At 30.4% G+C, this 21,450-nt stretch overlaps 1 protein-coding gene across 5 annotated transcripts in view; it reads right to left on the reverse strand.

Annotated features, from left to right (window-relative positions):
- LOC129000913 (sodium/hydrogen exchanger 9B1-like) overlaps positions 1-21,450 on the reverse strand; it is a 51,054-nt gene that overhangs the window by 16,369 nt on the left and 13,235 nt on the right. The window contains exon 1 of one of the 5 annotated variants that reach the window (XM_054427995.1): positions 16,352-16,498. The exons of the other annotated variants lie outside the window; for them this stretch is intronic. Coding sequence (XP_054283970.1) covers positions 16,352-16,359 — 8 coding nt within the window. The 5' untranslated portion in view covers positions 16,360-16,498. Of the gene's footprint in view, positions 1-16,351; positions 16,499-21,450 lie in introns of those variants that run through there. 5 annotated transcript variants of the gene reach the window in all.

A 21,450-nucleotide genomic window follows, 5' to 3' on the forward strand; every position in this document is an offset into this window, starting at 1 on the left:
TGATCAAAGGATTGTATTTAAACTAACACTGAAACACTACATATACACGTTTGCTTGCGCGCACAATACTAATGACTGTGGCAGGAACTAGTAATCAAGGCATTCAGGAGGAGTTGGATAAGGCAGGTGGTTGATAACGAGGAAAGTGACAAGACGGTTCTTTGATGGAAATGTGGTAAAACGAAGTTGTCGCAGACGACAGAATCTACCAGATTTTTGTTGTTGTTTCCAAATCAATTTCATTTTGATTTATTTAGTATAATTAAACATACAATTATTGAAAAACTGTTCAGTAAGAGCGATACAGTTGTGGCTAGGTGCTGAAGTGTCTTAGTAGTTATGTTAATTGACTGCTAGTCAAAAGGTCGCTGGTTCAATCCTGAGAAAAGTCAGAAGCTTTTTGATGGTTTGAAACTTGATCTAGTTTCCTGACTTTGAACAAATGGATCCTCACTGTTGAAACAGCTGATCTTAGTCAGTAACAAAGCTACACAAATCATCTATCACCATTCTACACTCACCCTTCACTTTTATTTGGGTTATCAGCTTTAGGTATCTCATAAACATGAAACTGGACCCGGTTAGTCTTGATCATTGAGCTTTAAATAAACGATCCTGACTGATGAAACAGCTTATCTTGGTCAATAAAAAAGCTAGAATAGATAGGCCCTATAAAGTCTACTCTATTTTACCCTACGTCTCATGTTTGGGTTCAAATACTCACCTAGAGGGCGTCCATATCTTAATTTGTATTGCAATAATATTGGTAATGACAGACTGCCGGGTGATATGGTAAAGCCACGTTTGACAAAAATAAACAAACAAAATTGAGTTTTCTTTAGTTTTTCTAAAAAAGTGTTTATAGCACTACTTATTTTCATTGTTTATCACAGTCGAATTAGAAATCGCAAATGCAAGCTTACTCGGCTCATTGGTGGATGCAAATATTGTTTACGTTCCACTTAATCATAAAAATGATGAGTTTGTTAAATAATTTTAATTTCACTCAACTTATGACTATTCAATTAACAAACAACTCGAGCTACTAATCAATTACCTAGTTTTGTTACATAATTTAATTACCTTATTTCGCTACCTTTCCTTCAAATGATTATGACACAACTAGTCATTCTTCTTCATGCCTTGTAATCATTATTTGTTTATGAGTCAGATACTAAGGGTAATTGGTCTCATTTTACTAACTAGTTTATGCGTCCAGTTTTTTCCTCCTATTAAGACAAACGCAGACTTAATGAGCATTTAGCGGGGAACTACAAGTTAATTACACCAGGAAACAACTCAACTGTTGACCTAGAAAAACCCTAACCGTGACAGCGAGTTGTACAAAGCACACTTTATTCACTATCTGTGTTAACTCGTTGAGATAACACTTTTTTTATACAGTAGAAGCTAGTTATGTGATGTAATAGGTTGGCAATTATTTATTTATTAGCTTAAGAAACTACTCGTATAGTATGCCTGGTAATAAATTGAGGAACATAACGTCTATAGCTGTAGATGCAGTATAGAAATAGTATACCTCGAAACATTAAAATAACCATGCCCTTTTCAAAGTAAATGGAAATATTTTGGAGTAATTCAGATTTGATTCTCATGTTTCCACATAGACAAGGTACAATTGATCAGGAAATTATGAGTACTTTGCTAAGAAATGTAACTGGAAATACACGAACGCTACATGGTTGAATCTATATCCGTTTACTTTATGATTAACACATTGTATTTTTTCATAATTTGCCAATCGTTGCTCAACTACTCAGAGAGCACAAGGAATATCATGGGATAAGTTTGTCATCGGAATCTATTTCAATCGTTAATATCACAACTGGAAATTGCCACAATACTTTAGATCATTATACTTTAGGTTTCAAAAGTGACAGTAGTTTAATTGGCCGCTCGTTATTGTTATACACATTGTATTGTAATATTATAAGGGTTAAATCAACACTGCGCTTCTATGTTCTGAAATAATTACCACCAATTATGTTTATTTTAAAACAACACGCTATGTCTTTCTCTAAGTAGATAAGATGAGTAGATTTATGAGTCATTTTTGAAATATGTAATACAATATTTAATTAGCCAATAAATAAGGAATTTTCTTGTAACAATATTTCGTAGTGCAACATGCTAACATCAAAAATAATATACTATTTTTTTTTTTATTCAAAATAAACTACATATTACACTCATTATAAACAATATTGTGGTTATATTTCAAGAATTATTCGTAACCAAAAATATTTTCATAGATTTTATGATGACTCCCAATGTACTAATATAATTTAGTGATTTTAGGTAAAAAATAGTTAGTGTAGAGCAAATAAGAAAATTATATTGCCAACCACATCTTGTATTTCGTGTAGTCTGCTTATTAAGTAAATAAAAATCCGTCGAGAAGTCAAATTTCCAAGTCAAATGTGGGGAGCGGAGTGTTGTTATATGAAGAGCTTAGTGACGCCGCTGTGGTTCTTGAGCTATCCGTCTATTGAATATGTATAGTCTGTTAGTTTCCTTATCCTAATTTTGGAATAAAAATTATAAAAACTTATGATGACGAACGATAGTTGACAAGCAGAGCCGATTCAAATCATCGTTTACTTTACTATTTGAACGGTTTATCAAAGACCATATACGATAAAAACTTTATAAATACATCATCCTAAATATTGATGGTAAAATAGAGGGTGAAAAATTGAGTGGGATTTTTCCATATAATTAATTTTACCAAGTCTAACTTTACAGTTTAAGTTAGTTTGAATCGGAAATTGTGCACGAATTTCATTTCCGTCGATTCAAATATTGTAATATAGGTAAGCTGTTTGACTAAAACTGAACTGAACTGTTGACTTAAACCTATACGTGATGCATATATTTATTTAAATACAGATTTATATTTTGATATAGAGACAGCATTTGAAAGTGCCCTCATAATGTCCTTAATTACGCCGGTGATATGAGTGGTATACAAATAATTGATTAACACTAATTAACACATCGTATGTATTAAATAATTTGGTACTTTCCTGTTAAAGGGAACATTCATTATTATCGATGATTTTTTCTCGGTATATCGATATTTTTGTTTTCCGATCCATTACAAATTGACAACTGATCTTGTTTAGGCTAAAATAGTCTGTTATATGGATTAAGAAATGAAACTGTTCTAAGCTAACCTAACATAACCAACCAAACTTGCTGTACCATTTAAAAATTCCGTTTCGATAACAGAAAAGGCAAGTTAAACACAGAATTTTTAAATGTTACAAGCAAGTTTGGTTAGTTATGTTAGGTTATTTAACAGTTTCATTTCAATATTGTTTGTTGATACTGAACAATATTTATCGTAGTTGTCAGCTGATATGTTTCAATTTGTTAATATCGATATATCGAGAAAAAAAATCATCGATAATAATGAATTTTCCCTTTAACAGGAAAGTACCAATAATTTAAATGATACCCATATTAAAATTGCATATGAATTGTTAATTAGGTATATATATATATTTTTTTTAATCATTTACAAAATATATAACGTTCTAACAAACTCCGGAGTATTTTAAGGCTATTTATAAACAATGTAACGCAAAATAATATAAAAAAATTCAAACAATTAATTTACTTTCTTTTAAAATGCAATTAAAATCATTGACATGGATATTAACAAAATACTGTATTACAGACAAAGAGAAATTTAGGACAAATACGTTATAAAAGCTTTAGGAAAATATATCAGATGTCAGAATAATAAACAAATAGTCACATCTTTATCTTATTTAAAATATTTGAGGATTAGCATAAAGATTATAACTTTGAATCAAGAAATTATTCAAGTGGTGAAAATTAAAACCGTTACATACTAGCATATGATACACTCTTTTCTAAAACGTTTCGGTTGGATTGTATGGTTTTTAATTGACTATGCTTGTAAATATGGGTTTCATCTAGTAAAATTTTAATAAATAACGGTCGTTATCAAAAGAATGATGGATATTGATATAATGGCAGCAATAAAAGTGCACTCGATGATTTTTTTCTCTCAAAGGAGATGATTAATAGTACTGGAACTTTCATTAATTCATGTTGTCAGCCCTGCTTTATCCTCACAGAAACATGGACCATAATGGACCCAGTCATCGTGTCTGATCTTTCTTGGAGAACTTATTTCCAGTCTTTCCTTCAGTAATGGTCAAAAATTTAACTGCGTATCTAATTATATCCATAAAATAAACAAATCACAGTTTTACCATACACTTACGCAAAAAGATGTGGAAGTGATGATTTTCAACTAACGAGTTTTCCCTATATTTTTCATGAAAAATTTTGCGTCTCTACTTTTATTTATTGGACGTATAATGACATAAGTTCTAGTGAGGCTACGGATTATTTGAAACTTAAGACTACCATATTAGTATGTGAAAGTCCATGTATTTAGTAAATTTCAAGCTTTCAGCTATCGCCATTGACTTTACAACTTTAAATAACTAATACATCAAAGAACACTTCAAAAGAATAGTAAAAAACACTTATGTATAGTAAAATAAGGGTTATGTCTTTTGAACAAAAATAAAAATCCATCAGTGCCTACGCTTGGACATGGAACTGGTATTCAACCAAATATTTTACACTCAAAGTTTCTTAAATAAAAAAGAAAATTCGCTGCTCAACATGTTTTTTACAGTTTTCTTGTCATCATGAGTCATTCTAATTAATAAGTGATAATATTTAACTAATAAAAGGTTAAAGTTCTTACCTTAAACGAACAATACGTTAAAACTGTCTTGTGTTAAAATAAAAATTAAAATACAGATAGTAATTAACTTTTGGTTCATATTTTACATTTTATCCTGGAAGCAAGAGCACATAAAGAGACATAAAGCAGAAGAGAAATAGAGTTATTTAAATTGTGATTGAAATAACTGCAAACTGCGATAGAGTGATTCATTTGCAAATTCAAATGTTCGATGTGTTTTTGATGTTGTTTTCCTTTAATTATTACTTTAAAATTAAATTTCAATGCGTTTTGTAATAACAGTGGTGTGTATTATTGCAGATATTATTTTGTTTGAATAAAACCAGTTTTTTGCACGCGTTTGGTAAACAAAAAATTAAACAATAACATCTAAACATACTTAATGCTATGTACTAAAAACAAACGATCTTTAAAAAGTTACAACTGTTCATACTTTGTGCTATGTACTAAAGATACATGGAGTATACAAAATTATTGTAACCAAATTGAAATACTTTACAAGAAATGTTTTATGGGAGGGACATTTTTCTTTCATTCTTTCTACGTTTATTTTGCACACTGCTTTTGTTTTTGTTTGACAAAAATATGCTAATTTCACAAATTTCTTAATATTAATTTAAAATTTTTATTTTGTAAAAACAAACTTTTGACAAACTAACTTTTTATCAAACACCTACGGGATCATTAAAATTGAAACATCTGATAAATGTTGTATTGTAGAATTAGAATAAGTTTTAGTTAAACATGATGGTAACTGAACACTGTTACATTGAGAGAGAAATTACTATATACATTCATTGACATTTTACATGTACTCGTCTTGTATTTCAGAGTGCAAAGTTGAGCTGGCTGCGTCTAAGTTAAACTGGCAACGGCTAAACCAGTGAAGCGAGCAAACTGGGTTCCGGTTTGATAAATAGGATAAGTTTTATCATATAAGCTCCAACTCAAATTTATATTGTTGAGTGGAACAGAAATTGCATAGTTGTATTATATTACCAAAGTGGTTACGAAATTCTAACTAAACCTAAATAGAGATTGTTTACGTTTACGATTCAATGTTGTGGTATGAACTCAAAAGGGCCATTGCAGGTAGCAATGTTTTATATTAACATTACTGTACTTTTTTACATTTATTGATGTATTGGTCTTTGGATAGTTTAAATTAAATAAAACGAGTTTAAATTAACTGGTTACTGTCAAAACGACACTATGTAGTTTGAATGACTGCAGCTTTTTAGACTGCAAATTCAGCACATTCAATAGTTTAGAATGTGCATTATAAATATTCTCTGTACATATAGACCTGATATGATAATGTGCTTAATTCACAGCATGAAACAGCTATAGTTGTTCAAAAACATAGGCTAATTTTGGCAGTAGCTTCCACCTTCAGTAATTTAAACCTTTTTGTATTTTTGCACAAATTATAATGTATCTTTAACTATTGTAGCCTTATGTTAAAGGGGACATTTTATTTTACCTGAAAACATAAGTAACACTTTAGATGAAAGGCTTGTGTTTTTGTGTCAGTATTTCTATGATTCCTTAAACATAAAAAGTAAAACGCTGAAAAATTAAAACCTTACACGCATTGTTTATAGTAATAATATACTGAAAATGAGTGAATTTTACTAAAAATAAAACCTTGAAATTACCATGTTATGTTACTATTTTAGTTTGTCTAATCAGCAGTTTAGTTTAGTTTGGATACCATAACAGGTAAATGTTTTCCTTTGTATATTTGCAAAATTGAGTATCATTAACCGTAGCTGTAATATAAACGATATCGACAGTAAGATAGTACAAGTTTTTTAATAGTAGTTTACGCGAGGATTGCGTAAAGATAGTGCTAACGACACGAGTATAACATTTAAAAACATCTACGAGTGTCATTAATACCATTTACGCAAGTTGCGTACACTACTTTACCTACGACAGTGTTTTAATTACTAAAAATCACTACTGATAACTTTTAAGAGAGGTTATTTTTCGTTTATAACCTCTCATAGCCACTGACAGTGATGCAAGGAAACATTGTACCAAACACTAATTGCACCAGTCAACAATTAAATTGGCCTGAACAGCTGATTATTTCAAGTTCGAATCATTACAATTTTACTTCTTCTCTCTCAATCCTTAAACCTCATTTGTCCGTTACCCGTGTTGTTATGAGTAAAACTATGCTGTTATGAAAGTAAACAATGAGAAACTTTTCAATTCTGGAACTGAACTGAAAAGACTACTTAAAAATGGTTGTAGGTAAAAAAGTGTTTTATTTTAGTAAGCCTAAATCTGTGATGTTAAAATATTAAGCTTAAAGAAAAGTTTTGCCATAAGTCCTAAGGTATCCAAGTTAAAGATTATTGTCTAAAGTAAATATCGGGTAATAAATGAGTGATGGCTATTGACAAAGATATTACGTGCAGATGCCAGAGTTGTAATGGACATGTGTTACTTGGACGGTTCAGGTCTATAACACTGGTCATGTGTTTCACCTTCAGTTTTAAAAGACAGTTGGCTTTGTAAACTATTATATATTAATATTATTATCTCTATTGTTATTTTATTAGTATCTCATGTATTTTTTTGTAAAATGGCGATTGGCGTCGAAATAAATAAATTGAATAAATTGTATTAGAATTGCTGATGGTGTAATAAATTTTGCCACTAAATAGTATATTTTTACCATTTGATTGGTTTAAGTATTTAAGTTACGTAAAAGGTCAATACAAAAATAATACGATGCATTTGTTTTAAACTCTATAGTAACAGGTATTAATTTAACATATTGTATTGCGGGTAAACATGTATAAAGTTGTTGTGTTGTTCAAAGTGTTACTTATGTTAGAAGCAACCGCTATTATTTTGTATTTTAGAACTAGTTTGTATGAAATACCAGTGCTATGTCTCCAATTTTCATTAAAAACTGCCTCCAAATTATATGACGGAATTATTACAGTGACTGGAGCTACCATAATTTCTACATTGTTATTAATCTGAACAAATAATTTTTAACCAGTGAACACTTTTCCAGGCGTAGTCAATGGGTTTTATCACGTATACTAAATTTCTAACCAATATTAAAATTAACACTATACGGTAAAAAACAAAAAAAAAACAACAAATTTAGAACGCTTAAGAGGTTAAAAATTGCGTGCATAGCTCAACCGTAAGGTGGGCAATGATTTGGTAATACGAATACAATTAAATTCGACTCTGACGAGAAAATTGAAAAAAATCAAAATAGCATAGTTCAACAAATATTAGCATAATTTTTTCTGCTGTTGTGTTATATGAAACAGACACAACATATGGAAAAGAGCGATTTGTAATTTGGCAGAAATTTTACAAAGCAATAAATCCCTACCATATTAATGATATTGGTCTTTGGCATACGATACAAATATAATTAATATGATTTATTATTAGAAATAAACTGTTAGGTTAATTGAAAGCAATGCTGCGGTACGATAACATTAATCAAACCTCTTTTCAAGATTCTTGAGCAATTGTAACTAAAGTTGTAGTTACAAATCCTCTTCTTTTTATGTTAGTTGGCTACCCAATCCTAAACAAATATATAAAAAATCCTCCTCGTTCAACAAAATTGGCCTTAAAATATATGTCAGGAATAAACCCATGATTGGCACCCTGATGTTGTTAGGTGGCTTTTCAGTGGGCAGAAATGCTCCAATAAACTCCACCTCTGGCGGCAAATTGCCTTTTACTCTTTTCTGTTGCGGACTACATATTTTGAACGAACCCATGTATAAGATTTTCCTGTTTTATGATGTAACTAATCTACAAAGTATTAATATTAGCACATGAAATATGCAAAACTCCCAAATTGTCCTCCAATCTCAATCAATAGAATGGCTGAAGACTGGTACTGTATGTATCATTTGAGGGAGATAATTTATCAGACGTTTTATCATATGTGACTTATTTATATTAAAAAATACTAAAAAATAACAAAATCTATAATGGATTAAAAGCGTTCAATTATTATCTTTGTTACAATTTATTATAATAATAGCAACGATAAATTCGTAAATAAAATACACCGATACAGGAAACTGGTTTTAATACTGGATCGATGTTCTTGTTAAACTTCCCTGGTAACCACGTTACGGTAAATTCTAATCACCAACCAACGTTCTATTTGACTAAAAGCAGTTGATGGACAAGTTTGAATCAAACTTGGGGCAAACTTTGGACTTTGGGAGAGTACAATTTATAATTATTAATTGTTGGCTCGGAGTATAGTTAACTGAAAGACTAGCCATTTCTGTTTAATTGTGTAGAAGTAACTTTACGAAATTGGTTTGCTATTGATTCTAAGCTGACTTCTGAATAAATACTATTTAAAAATACCAATTGAATTATAATATAACTGGACTTTTTATAGTAAAGGAATTTTCTTCTTTGTTTAATCTACCTGAATATGCTCCCATTATATTTGGATATTGTGTCAAAAACGACTTAACACTATCATTCACCAACGTTTCGGCATCGGTACCGCGTGTCTTGTTCAGGGCGACTTGACTTCCACACAGTGTCCATAGTAAGTGGAGTTCATAGGGTGAGGTCGTACATTATATCCCCATGTTCAAATTGTCACTAGTTTTCTAATCAAAATCGTCGTAGTTGTTCTGAACCGCCAACAGATTGTGCTGACCTAATGTAACAATTTTGAATTTATGTTAATGTACTTTCTACCAAATCAGTCTAGTAGTCAAGTATTACTTGAATCAATGCCTTGATCTTTAAATGGTTTTTGTGCTGATCTCTATGGTTTTTAGACCTATTTCATTTCATTTCATTTCAATATCTTTATTCAACAATTGTACATTGTACATTGAATAGTGTCAGATTCCTAACCTAGTAAATAAAGTTATTAGCTAAAATAACAATTTATATAATACTAAAAAACTACCAATAAAATCAGTTTAATTGGGTAAACACCTCTTTAATGGAGTAGGGAGCGATTTCTATGAGATAATTTTTTGATTTGTTTTTAAATTTGATTGAGTTGCCAATGGGTTTTAAATGATTTGGAAGAAACCGTAAAAATCTTCTTCCGGCACAGGTGGGCTTTTTATTTGAAAATAAAAGATGGTTGCGACTATTTTCTCTTAGGGCTTTTCCTCTTGTATTGTAGCATAATTGTGCGTTATCTGATATACTTTCTTTCGCTATGAGAGCAGTTTCAAAAATGTATTGGGCAAACACAGTTAATATTTTAAAATTTTTGAAATGAATTTTAACCTATACCTCGAGGCATTTTGAGGTGAAAGCCAAAATATTTTGAAAATCAATGGCGCGTTTTGTAACAAATGCTTAATCGTTGATTTAAGTAAATTACAAATCATTTAGGATAAGTCATAATTGTATTAAATTACTTGTATTTACAGGCAGTAAAAAGGTTGTTGTGTTTTTGTTTTAACTTTCGTTATCATATCACAAAATTGCATTGCATGTTATCTGAACTTGAGTGTAGGACTTTTATACAAAAATAGCCTAAGTAAACTAGATAAAAAAAGTCTTAAAATATTAAATTTCATTTGACATAACGTTGTCAAACATTTTTATCTACTTAATTTTTAAATCATCATCTTTAAATTTATCAAAATCATAGGCGAATAATTTATAGCATACGCATGTTTATCCATTAGATGATCTATCACCAAGGTGTTACATACAGTATTTCAGTTGGTATTTTGCCAAGAATAAGCCGGATTCGCGTTAGATTAAAATATAAAATTTAATCCTGGAAACACTAAAGTGGATCAAGTTAAGTGATACAGAACGCAAACCAGCAACATTCATATTTGGAGTAACAACACTATGTATAATTTGTAGTGATACTTTACATAATACGAACCAGTCACCGAAGGAAACACAGAGACATACTTGATGGCAGCACCAATATTTGAATTTTAAATTGTGTTTGTTCTCTCTTGACATCAAAGCTGAAACGTCTATTTTTCTTGTTTATTGAGTCACTGGGTGCTTTAGTAAGCAATCAATAAACTATAGTAGTGCATAAATTCATGTTATAAGAATTTAAATGATTAATATGACAGTTGGTATAAGTAAATCAATTGTTTGCTTATAATCTTGTCATGGAAATATTGCCAATAAAATATCGCAGATTAAGTATTGGTTGGAAATATATCTACTTACATTGTTTAATACTCTTTGTTCCAACCGTTTGACTAAATGTTCTACCCTGTTCAGACTCATCTTAGACAACCAGCTGACCTCATTTAGAAAGACAAAGTATTTCGACAAAGAATGCATTCCATTAAATCAGATTTCGTCAAAATTTTTACCTCCTCTCCCTTAAAAAAAGTGGATTTTTCGTAGAACATGTTTATTAATTTTTTGTTTATTTCCTATAAAGAGCAATGAGTAAATGTAAATAATTTTAAATCGTATAATTCAATCATCTTAGTGGATAAAGAGTCTATTAGCAATAGAACTATTTGAGCTATTCTAAAAAGTGTATAACATCTTTTATACTTTAAATAATCTTTGTATTACACTAAGATCTTCTGTAGACTAGATCAAGAGGGGTCTCAGTATATATTACTGCTTTGATGAAACTTATTGGTAATTGGAGGGATTTGATGCCGGGACCTTGAAGACCGAAGTCCCACGTTCTACACCTAAACCAGCTTGCTCCCCAAGATTTAATTTAAGAACAATAATATAAACTTCTACACAAAACATAGTCCTTATGGTCTTATTTAGAATACATTTATAAACCGTGTACAGTACAACAGAACGAACACTTTGTTGCATTTCAACATACAACTTGCATTCACGAATATATTACACTGAATAAATACGTTGAATAAATTGGAAAGGCATCAGGCAAGAGTATTTTGCAGAATATTTAGGAAAAGTGATCACTGTCAGTAGCAGCTCCGACAGTGACTATCTGTGCGCACTGCGGCTGATATGGGCAAGGGTTGAGAGCGTTGCTGTCATCACCATCCTTACTGGTAATTGGCCAATATAGCAACCCCCACCCCAACAGTCTGACGTTCCAACGAGATCATTCTACCATGGATATTTCACTACGATCTGGCCTGTGTTATTTCCTTTAAAACTTCAAGTGCACGTTCATGTATGTATGAAAATTAGGAGTTAGTGGATTTTGAAAGGCAACTTAATATTTTAATGATATGATAAATGAATCGATAAGACTTTGTCATGATTGATTTGTAATAAGATTTGTGATAAGATTGTGATTTAAAATTTGGAAATCCTTGGCGATATGAAACATAAACATTTAATTAGTCTCGCACTAGCTTGTAAGTTTAAATAGGTATTTTTTACGTTCTTCATATTGTAACATCTCTAACCAAAGTATTCCTGATATCTGTTGTATACATTTAACATTTTGAGATATAATAAATGATATCTTAATAATAATTAACATCCGGATCCATAATAAACCCTTAATTATATCACATATTATAGCTTTAAGATTTCGAATCATGCAAGTTTAAACGTACGTCTTTAAATAAATCAACAGTAAAAATTTTAATTAAATTCGCAATCATTTTAGGGTAAATTTATAACCGACATTGTGAGGAATGATTTTAAATGGTTTGAAGAAAATAGAATCCAATCATTATTTAGTGCTATATTTAAAGATTTAAGGAAAACAATATTGTCAAATATGTCAAAACTATAGTTATATATTCATTATTTATTGTTTTCTATTTATGAAACGATTTAAGCCATTAGTTGTTTACTGTGTCGATATTATCGACAGAGAATACAACAGGAGATTTCATGACCTGTAGAAACGTCGTGTAGTCTAGTGGTCAAAGTGATCAATTCCCAAAACTCGGGTTATTGATTCGATTATAAGCAAGCTCAGTTTAGAACTCAGGCTACATTTTTTCATTGATCATAGTTAATTGTTCTACCAAACAAAAGGTCCAAGTATTTGTAACAAGAACAGAGTCTAGACTGTTATAAACATCGTAAAATTCGAATCTCGCTAAGAAAATAATAACACCGATTCCCGCATTATTTTGTTTTAACCACAAAATCTAGCATCTCACCCAAAGAAGAAAACACTTTTCGCTTAATCATCGTAATTGTTTAGAAATAATTGGAGACAAGTCGTATGAAAATACGAAAGCACCACTCAAGCAAGATGATGAATGCTGACAACAATATTTCAACCGTTATTGCACTTTACAAATGAGGATTTTCACATTTTATCTCACTTACCCTACAGTTTATTTCAGTCCTCTTCGAATCATGTCATATAAATCAATTCCAGTTGTGTTTATAACGTATAATTATGAATAAGATTTATGGAACTGTATGAAAGCTATTATTTTAAGAAACAGTTGTTTATCATTTAAATTTAGAACCCACTTATTTCATTGAATTTTTATTCAAACTAGGTTAGGGTAACGTAGTTATAGAGTTATAGATACTTGAATAGTTTTTATCATTATATAAAGTATACAAGTACCTTAAACTATCTAGATTTACATATTTTATATTTTGTAACAACGATTCTATTTATAGCTGTCAATCATTACATGGCCAAAAGTGCAATAAAAATCATTTGAAAAGTATAAACATAGTAAATTTGAACGTACAAATTATTATTTTATGAAACCGTTTGTTGAGGTAATCGTGATAATCCTATGCCACCAATCAAATATTCTACCAATAGTTGATTTCCCCTACTGGCAATTATATAAAGTATACAAGTACTGTACTTTGAATTATCTCTATTTACTTATTTTATATTTTGTAAGAACGATTATATTTATCGCTGTCAGTCATTACATTGCCAAGAGTGTAATGAAAATCATTTGAAAGTATAATCATGGTACATTTAAACGTATAAACTATTATTTTACGAAACCATTTGTTGAGGTAATCGTGATAATCCTATGCCGCCAATCAAATATTCTACCAATATTTGAATTCCCCCACTGGCAAAAGCCTTTTTACCTTCAAGACGAAAGGAAAAACGAAACACATTTTTTGATAATGCATGAGAATTTAGGCTACACAAATGCATACGTGTCCTGGCATTTTAAAACACTCAAAATCAATGTTTATCAGTGACTATCCTTTTTACTCTGTTCTCGGGTTATAAACAAATTAAATAACCAACAAACCTATACCAGACAGAACTCCTTAGTTGCAAACTCACTTTCTTGACATTTCGGTCTAAAATAAAATTAAGTGTTACTTTCATGATACCTCTCAATATGACGTTCAATTCCTCCACCAAGAGTTAAAATGTCTACGATTTCTGTACATTACTGGATGACCCAAACAAACGTGTAAACTAGGAGATAGGGCTATTGTCTGGGAATGTAAATTAGCTGCGATTGTAACAGGAAGCCCCACTCTCTCCTACCAGGTCTGCAGGCTGCATGTTAAACAACTGACCACTGTTTGGTTGTCGGTGATACGGTGTCTTTGCCAAATACACAGCACAAGAAGAAAATTTGATCTAAAGTCAATCAAAGAGTCATCGCTGATTTAAAATTGAATAGGTCTGTTTGTATAGCTTAGCACGCATAAATATAAATGTATATTGCATACAAAGCACAACAAATGTTTTGTAATTCACAAAATGAGTGAATTACTACTACAGTAATAGTAAGGAGATTTAACTATGGCAATCCCCCATTTATTACCACATTAGTGTTGGAGATGGTAATAAAATGGTCTTTAGGAGCATCTTCATTGCATTTTTAAGTTTGGTATCTTTATGTTCAGCATAGCTTCGTTATTCATATTTAATGCGTTAGGCCTACTTGGAGTCTTAAATTTATCTTAAAAAAAATATAAATTTTTTTATTATGATTATGATTTTAAAAATTTAAATTTAACTACCAGTAATCTTACGCTGTCTTTTAAATAATATCAGTAATATAAAGCACCTTATTATTTTTTTTACATATTATATTGGTACAATGAAAGAATTCATGAAAACGACGTAAACACAAAAATAAATTTGAAATACGGCAGACAAACAAGTTGGCAGATGCTGACGTATCTCATTGAAGCCAGCCATAAACCGTCTGCTATTCATCTGTCCATGTAGCCCTTGATTTGTTGATAACATATTTTATAGTCTTCTTTCATAAAAAATGTGGCGTTATGATATAGCAAATAAGAAATGATTATGTAAAAGTAGTATTTTATCGAGGATTGACATATTGTGGGAGTGTGCTGGTATAGTGGTAGTGCACAGGAGTTTAGAACTAGAAGTTCTGAGTTCTAATCCTGTATATCAGCAATTATTTTATCTAGTCATAACGTCACGGCCCTGTAGGTTTAATATGTAAAACATTTCCAGCTAGAACCTAGCATCCAATGGTATGAAGCTGGGGCCTAAAAAATGTATTTTTATCACACACGGAAGACAACTTCAATCAAAAAAGTAGTGATAATGATTCCAGATGATCGTTAACATAAACGGCATACAATCTTAATCAAGGCAGCTGTTATTGAGCTTCTAATGTTGGCTCTAAACAGTTGGACAAGGTGAAAGACATAGATAAAACTGTTAACAGGTGTTTGGATAATTATCACCAGCTGATCGGCTTGTTAGCGTGGTCCAAGGTCGACTTGACGCTGTGACAACAGTGTGACAATGTGACAATCGTAGTGTGACAATGTGACAGTATTCACTTGCCTCTATGGGTTAGCGTCGTTTCCACATCCGGTATCAGTCAACACAAGGAAATGTAAACATGCATTACAATTAACCTAAAATTGGTTAAATTGGACACCACCAGTCTTTACGTGACAGATTATATCGACATGGATACAAGCGTATGTTTTTTATTGGTTATTTTTACCTGATGATATTTCGTGTAAACTCTTATTAGAATGTCGGCTGAACGTTAATTAAATGTGTTTTGCATTTATTAAAGTTACATATATCTGTAACATAAAAATCTATTATTTTCGCGTTTTTCATTCTTATGAGGATGGTTGTTGAAGTGAAAATAGATGTGCAGCATTATATTACTCGTGAAATGTTTCATACAATAACAAATTGTTGTTCATATTATTTTTGAAACTAGTTAGACATATTTAAAACCTATTTTATATGTGTACTGTATGGTTTGCAAGCATCTGTTAACGGTATTATGGTACTATTAACGCAAAATTAACGGTATTATGGTTTTAAATGTGTTTTATTTACTTGCTGTAAAAAAAAATATATAAAAAAAAAACTATAAGCATTTCTTACACTATTCAAAATCCGAACTCCCCTTTCAAGTGAAGTAGCCCTATGTAGTTTTTAGAAAAGAAGTGTTCATAAAATTGTTTACTGGCTAAACCAAGCTACTATTGGGTCCTTAGGTTAACGTTTATAATAATCACAATATCCATCAATATTATTTATCACCTACCCGCAAGTGGTATAACATTTAAAGCTTCGTAATATTTTATCCGTTACATAAAATATTTACAAAAGTTTATTTTCACACACACTATCATTAATGTGAACTAAAAGAAAAAAAAATATTTATTATCATCTAAAAAAATATATATACTTACTTAATCATTGTTTCGTTTGGATTTTCGTAAAAATAATTACTGTTTGTTAAGTTTCACTACAATAAATTAACCAAGCACTCACATAAAAACACACAATTACTATGAAAAAAGTGAATTAAACCGCCAAGGCACTAGGCCATCAAGCGGTGCCACTTCACTCGAACCACTGACCAGAACAACAAACATGACACAAATCAGCTGATCAGTTTGGACGCCTGTCAGACATCAGCTGACAGTAGTGAGCACGTGACTAGTGACCACTACCACTGTACCTAGTGACGTAGCACGCGAGATACCTTAAGTCACACACATGTTTTTTATCACGGAATACACCCTATTTTTATTAGAGAATCGAGAAATTTGTAAATAATTGTTTAAAAAATATTTAGATAGAAATAAAGCTATTTCAAGTAAATCTTTTCAGAAATATAAATTTATTAACTTTGATATATATTTCCTACCAGACGATTCAGAAAGACATTCACAGTTTTTAGGGATTTTTCTCCATAAAAAAAATTCTCAGTGATAAATCTATAAAACCATGTGTATGTTACTTTGAAGTTTAAGTTGAAATAACAATTAAAAAGGGTTTGCATGGAATCCAAAAATATTTAGAGATGACTTATGTATGTGTGTGTGATGGTTATGTATGTGTTATTTTTTTTTAAGTTTAAGATACAGTTTTAAGTGGTTATTTTACTAAAAAAAGGTTGGACGAATTTGGAAAACTGAGGTAATATAATACGATTTATTAAAGTATAAGTAAATTCATATTTTACTTATGTACCAAGTTTTCCATTTAATAGATTAATTACTTAATTAATATTACTTAATACTTAATTACATATTATTTTTTTGCAGAAACAAATTTAATACAATATGAAATGTGTATACGTTGTACCTGAATAGACAAACAATTAATCCAAATTTATGACATATTTTTTTTTAATTGGTACAATGGTAATTTATATTTGTGGTGATGGTGCAGTTTTTATTCAGGATACAGTTATTACCGTACGTTTTATTTTAAGAAGACCATTTAGCGAAAATAAGTCTTTATTCAACCACCTAGAACCTTAATATTTTACTCTCTCTTTTATGTAAATGGTTTACAATATTAGTACATAACGAGACTTTTATGTTATAAATTGTTGACTTATACCTTGAAAATAAAAGATAACAAAAACTGAAATGAAATTATGTTTTTGGTAGACTTTAACTAGCTGTACAAACTTTCAAAGAGATATGCACTTTTATATTTAGCTTGACAAAATGCAGTCTTTGACTAAAACAAGTCTTTTTGAAACAGCGTATCAATTTCCAAACAACTGACTTTTGAATGTCATTTAAACCTTTGATGCATATTTGATTGAATACCGATTGAACTTTGTCCAATCTCGAACTCGTTGTTATTCCTGTGCTCACAGCATTGAGGAATTAAAACCCAATTAAATTATATATTATATACAATTACAACTAATACTATTTACTGATATTAACTTTTACAATTTATAAAATTTGTATTTACTATTTATTTATAATTTATACTTATTTACTTAGATATGCCATATTAGAATATCAAGTATGAAAAGTATTAAACTTATACATTTTATAAGTGTTTATAGTTTTACATACTTTTGACTACTGATACAACTAGATGTTCCATCCCCATCTTAAAGTAGTTTGATGAATTTTTATTTAAGTTGATGAGAGTGAACCACCGACAAATTTTGTTGATGTAAAATACAGGATTCTGTTGAATACACAATTTTTTTACCAAGTCAAACAGATGGACTTATTGTGATCTCTGTCTATTTTGGTATCCAATAATCAATGATTTAACTTAGTGCGACAACAAATCATATTACTTTTAATATAATAAGTCTATACTGTCCTAAAATTGTGATCTAATTAACTTTTATGTATAATAATTAAAGTTGTTATTCTTCCAAATTACAATCACTTTCCTATATGATTTATCAATTTTACCTCACAAGATTATTAAATAACAAGGTCTGCGAGCAATGGCAGAACAGCTGTTTTTGGTTGCATTTGCCCAGGCTACAACGCTATAATAGGACCCACCTGTTGAGTATGGCCACATGTTTTGCAATGACCTCGCTACCGACGTCACTGTAAACCAATGGTAATTTGAAACACTCAAGTAAGCTACGCTGGTTACTAGACGTTCTTCATTTGACTAATTTCCTATGAGAAATGGTTGTAGAAAGAATTAACATGAAGTAGTGCGTTTGGAACCTTATAATTAAATAAACACAACTAAATCTGAAATAATTGACAGGATGAATTGAAAAGTAGTTTTAATGTTCTACATGTAGTAATACGCATAAGACTGATAAATAAGGAACGTTTAAGCAAAGTGACACATCAATACACTTTTATTGTAGTCAGAAGCAAATAATAATAACGTATGTAATAATAAAACTATAAGTTGGTATAACACACACAGGAATTAATTAACTAATGTCAAACTTAATTTACAACTAATGTCAATAAGGAAAATGGGAGACATGGTGTAGTGGTGAGAGCACTCGACTTCGGTCCCTGAGATACGGGCTCAAATTCCGCAAATCGCCAATGGATTTTATCTAAGTGATAATGCCACAACCCCTATATCTAGCCTGAAGTAATGTGAAAAACAATCCCAGGCTCGTGCCTGACAAAAAGAAAGTTAGAAGCAAGTATCATTATTTATTTTTCATACATTTAATTGGGATTTTTGGCCAACACAATTTTTAAATGAATAAACAATAATGCAAAAATACTGTGGGATATCCTATTATTTGCCGTGGATTACTTCACTATCTGAAAGATAATTATTATTTAAAGCCAAACATGCAAATTAAAGCAGTTGATTTTCAAACGTACAAAATAATCTAATATACTTAATTAGGCTGAACAATTAAATGAAAAAAAAACCTCAGCCTCTTTTTTACGCGAAGTATTAATATCCTAAGGGTTTCGTTTATATTTCAATGCCAATATAGCTTTAATTTTTAATCTACGAAATTATTAGTTGGTATAAAAATACCAAATATTATTTTTCTTGTGATTTCAACTTTCATAACCATTGAAATCCCAACTGGTACGGTGAGTTTAACTTATATTACGCAATGTTTAATTTTATAACAAAATCACACGATTTTAAAAATTGATTTTATTACTGCTATTAGATAATAGTTTTTTGTTTCACTTTGCACACGTGTTACACATTACAATTTGTTCTACAGATACTATAAATCTTATAAATAATTAATTAGTCTTTCAAACACTATACAACACGTTTTTAGGTTAGGTTAAAACCTAGCGTTGATCGAAATCGGTAACGCTGAACTAGCTGATCATAGTCGTAATGTGTTGCCAGCTTAATTACAAGCATAAACGTATTGCTTGCCTAATAAAAGCACACTGTTTTGTGTTATTTGGTTACAATACTGGAGTGCAGAAAAAAATTGTGCGATGAAAGAAATATGATTGCGGCAAAAGTAAGCAGCTATTAGCTACTTTGCGTGCTATGATCGTTGCAAGGAAGCCTACTTTCTCAGGTACCGTAGCTGAAAAAATATTGAAACGATAGCATTATGTTTGACCAATATATTCGTTTTTACTGCCGTCCATACTTAAAAATATAAAAATAAAATATAAAAATTAAAAATATAAAAATGCTTAAAATATAAAGATTTGTATATTATTTGGATTTTAAGGTGTACCCATGTTTTTTTTATGGCGCTGTTTATTGACTTTCAGTGATCAAATTACGATACAGAATTTTTACTCTAAAAAGTGTACACACAAAATATACGGTAAGGTGGACAGGGTTAGCGGTAAAACCAGTGTTGTATTCATGTCACGGGTTTCATTATTTACTGCTGAAACTACTTTCTATCCATTTTTCTCTTGGGCCTCAGACGTAATCAGTTTACCTGAAAATTCTGCGGCATCATGGCGAGCTTATTAAAACATACTGTAATGAAGGTGAAATATAAAACATGGATAACTATTATATTATATAATTATAATAACCGTTTGTATATTTAAATAACATTTTTGCCAAGATGAGTAATATATTATTACTTTCTTTCTTTATCATTAAACATTAGTACTCCTAAACTTCTTTGCGAATAATCTTATCTTGACGGTTATAAAAAAGTAGCCAGTCCTTACTTTACTTAAAACCTAATGATAGTAAGTATGATCACGTACTATAAATAATTGCTTGGAGTTATCAACTAATGATACAAATTAATGATATATAAACGTCCAAAATATACTATTATCATTCGAATAAGCTGCTAAAAAGTGTAAAATTCAGGTTTGAAAAACTCTAACGTAACAAATACGGTTATTTTTTTATATAAATGAAACTGATTAATCCTTCCTTTCCCATTTTCATCTTAAAACTTTCAATGTTTAAACTGATTCGGTTGAGTGGTAAGTATGCAAAATAAATCCAGACAAATATGTTCATAGTATAGAAGTTTTATTATATTGTAGTATGGACAAAATTGTGGAAAATGGGGAATGTTCGTAAGGTAAATATTTAGCGGGAATTTCCAAACTTAGTTAACGTGTACGAAACCAGATACGCTTTTTTTAAAAGTACCTTTACAATCCTTTTATATACTTTCTGAGGACCCTTTACAATCTTTATGTATTAAATGTTGAATAAAAATAAAAATATAGGCCTACGTTAAGATGTATAAGTTGTCTTTTTTCTATTATTTTAATCAATATTTATTTTTACTTAAGCAACCTACTTAGTGGTTGTTTGGTCTTGTTTCATTCCGAAAAATTATTTTTTGTTTAAAATATATTTTGGAACTGAAAAAAACTGCAACAAATTCATAAGGATAACCATATCCCAATTTAATACTCTTTAATGTTAAAGTGTGATTATTTAAATCCTTAACACAAGACAGGATTATTTGATGGACTAACCCGTCACGTAGCGTTATGAAGTGAGATAGAGAGATTGAGTGAAAGAGAAGGACGGGGAGTGTTGAGCAAACGTGGGAGGGGGGGGGTAATGTTTTGTCAACGTTCTGATGAGAGATTCTTGTCACGGTTTTCATTATTTA

This window comes from Macrosteles quadrilineatus, unplaced genomic scaffold, assembly GCF_028750875.1.
Source record: "Macrosteles quadrilineatus isolate MER2022 unplaced genomic scaffold, UCM_ALF_1.0 Scaffold_8__2_contigs__length_117827958, whole genome shotgun sequence".
Classification (NCBI taxonomy): Eukaryota; Metazoa; Arthropoda; class Insecta; order Hemiptera; family Cicadellidae; genus Macrosteles; species Macrosteles quadrilineatus.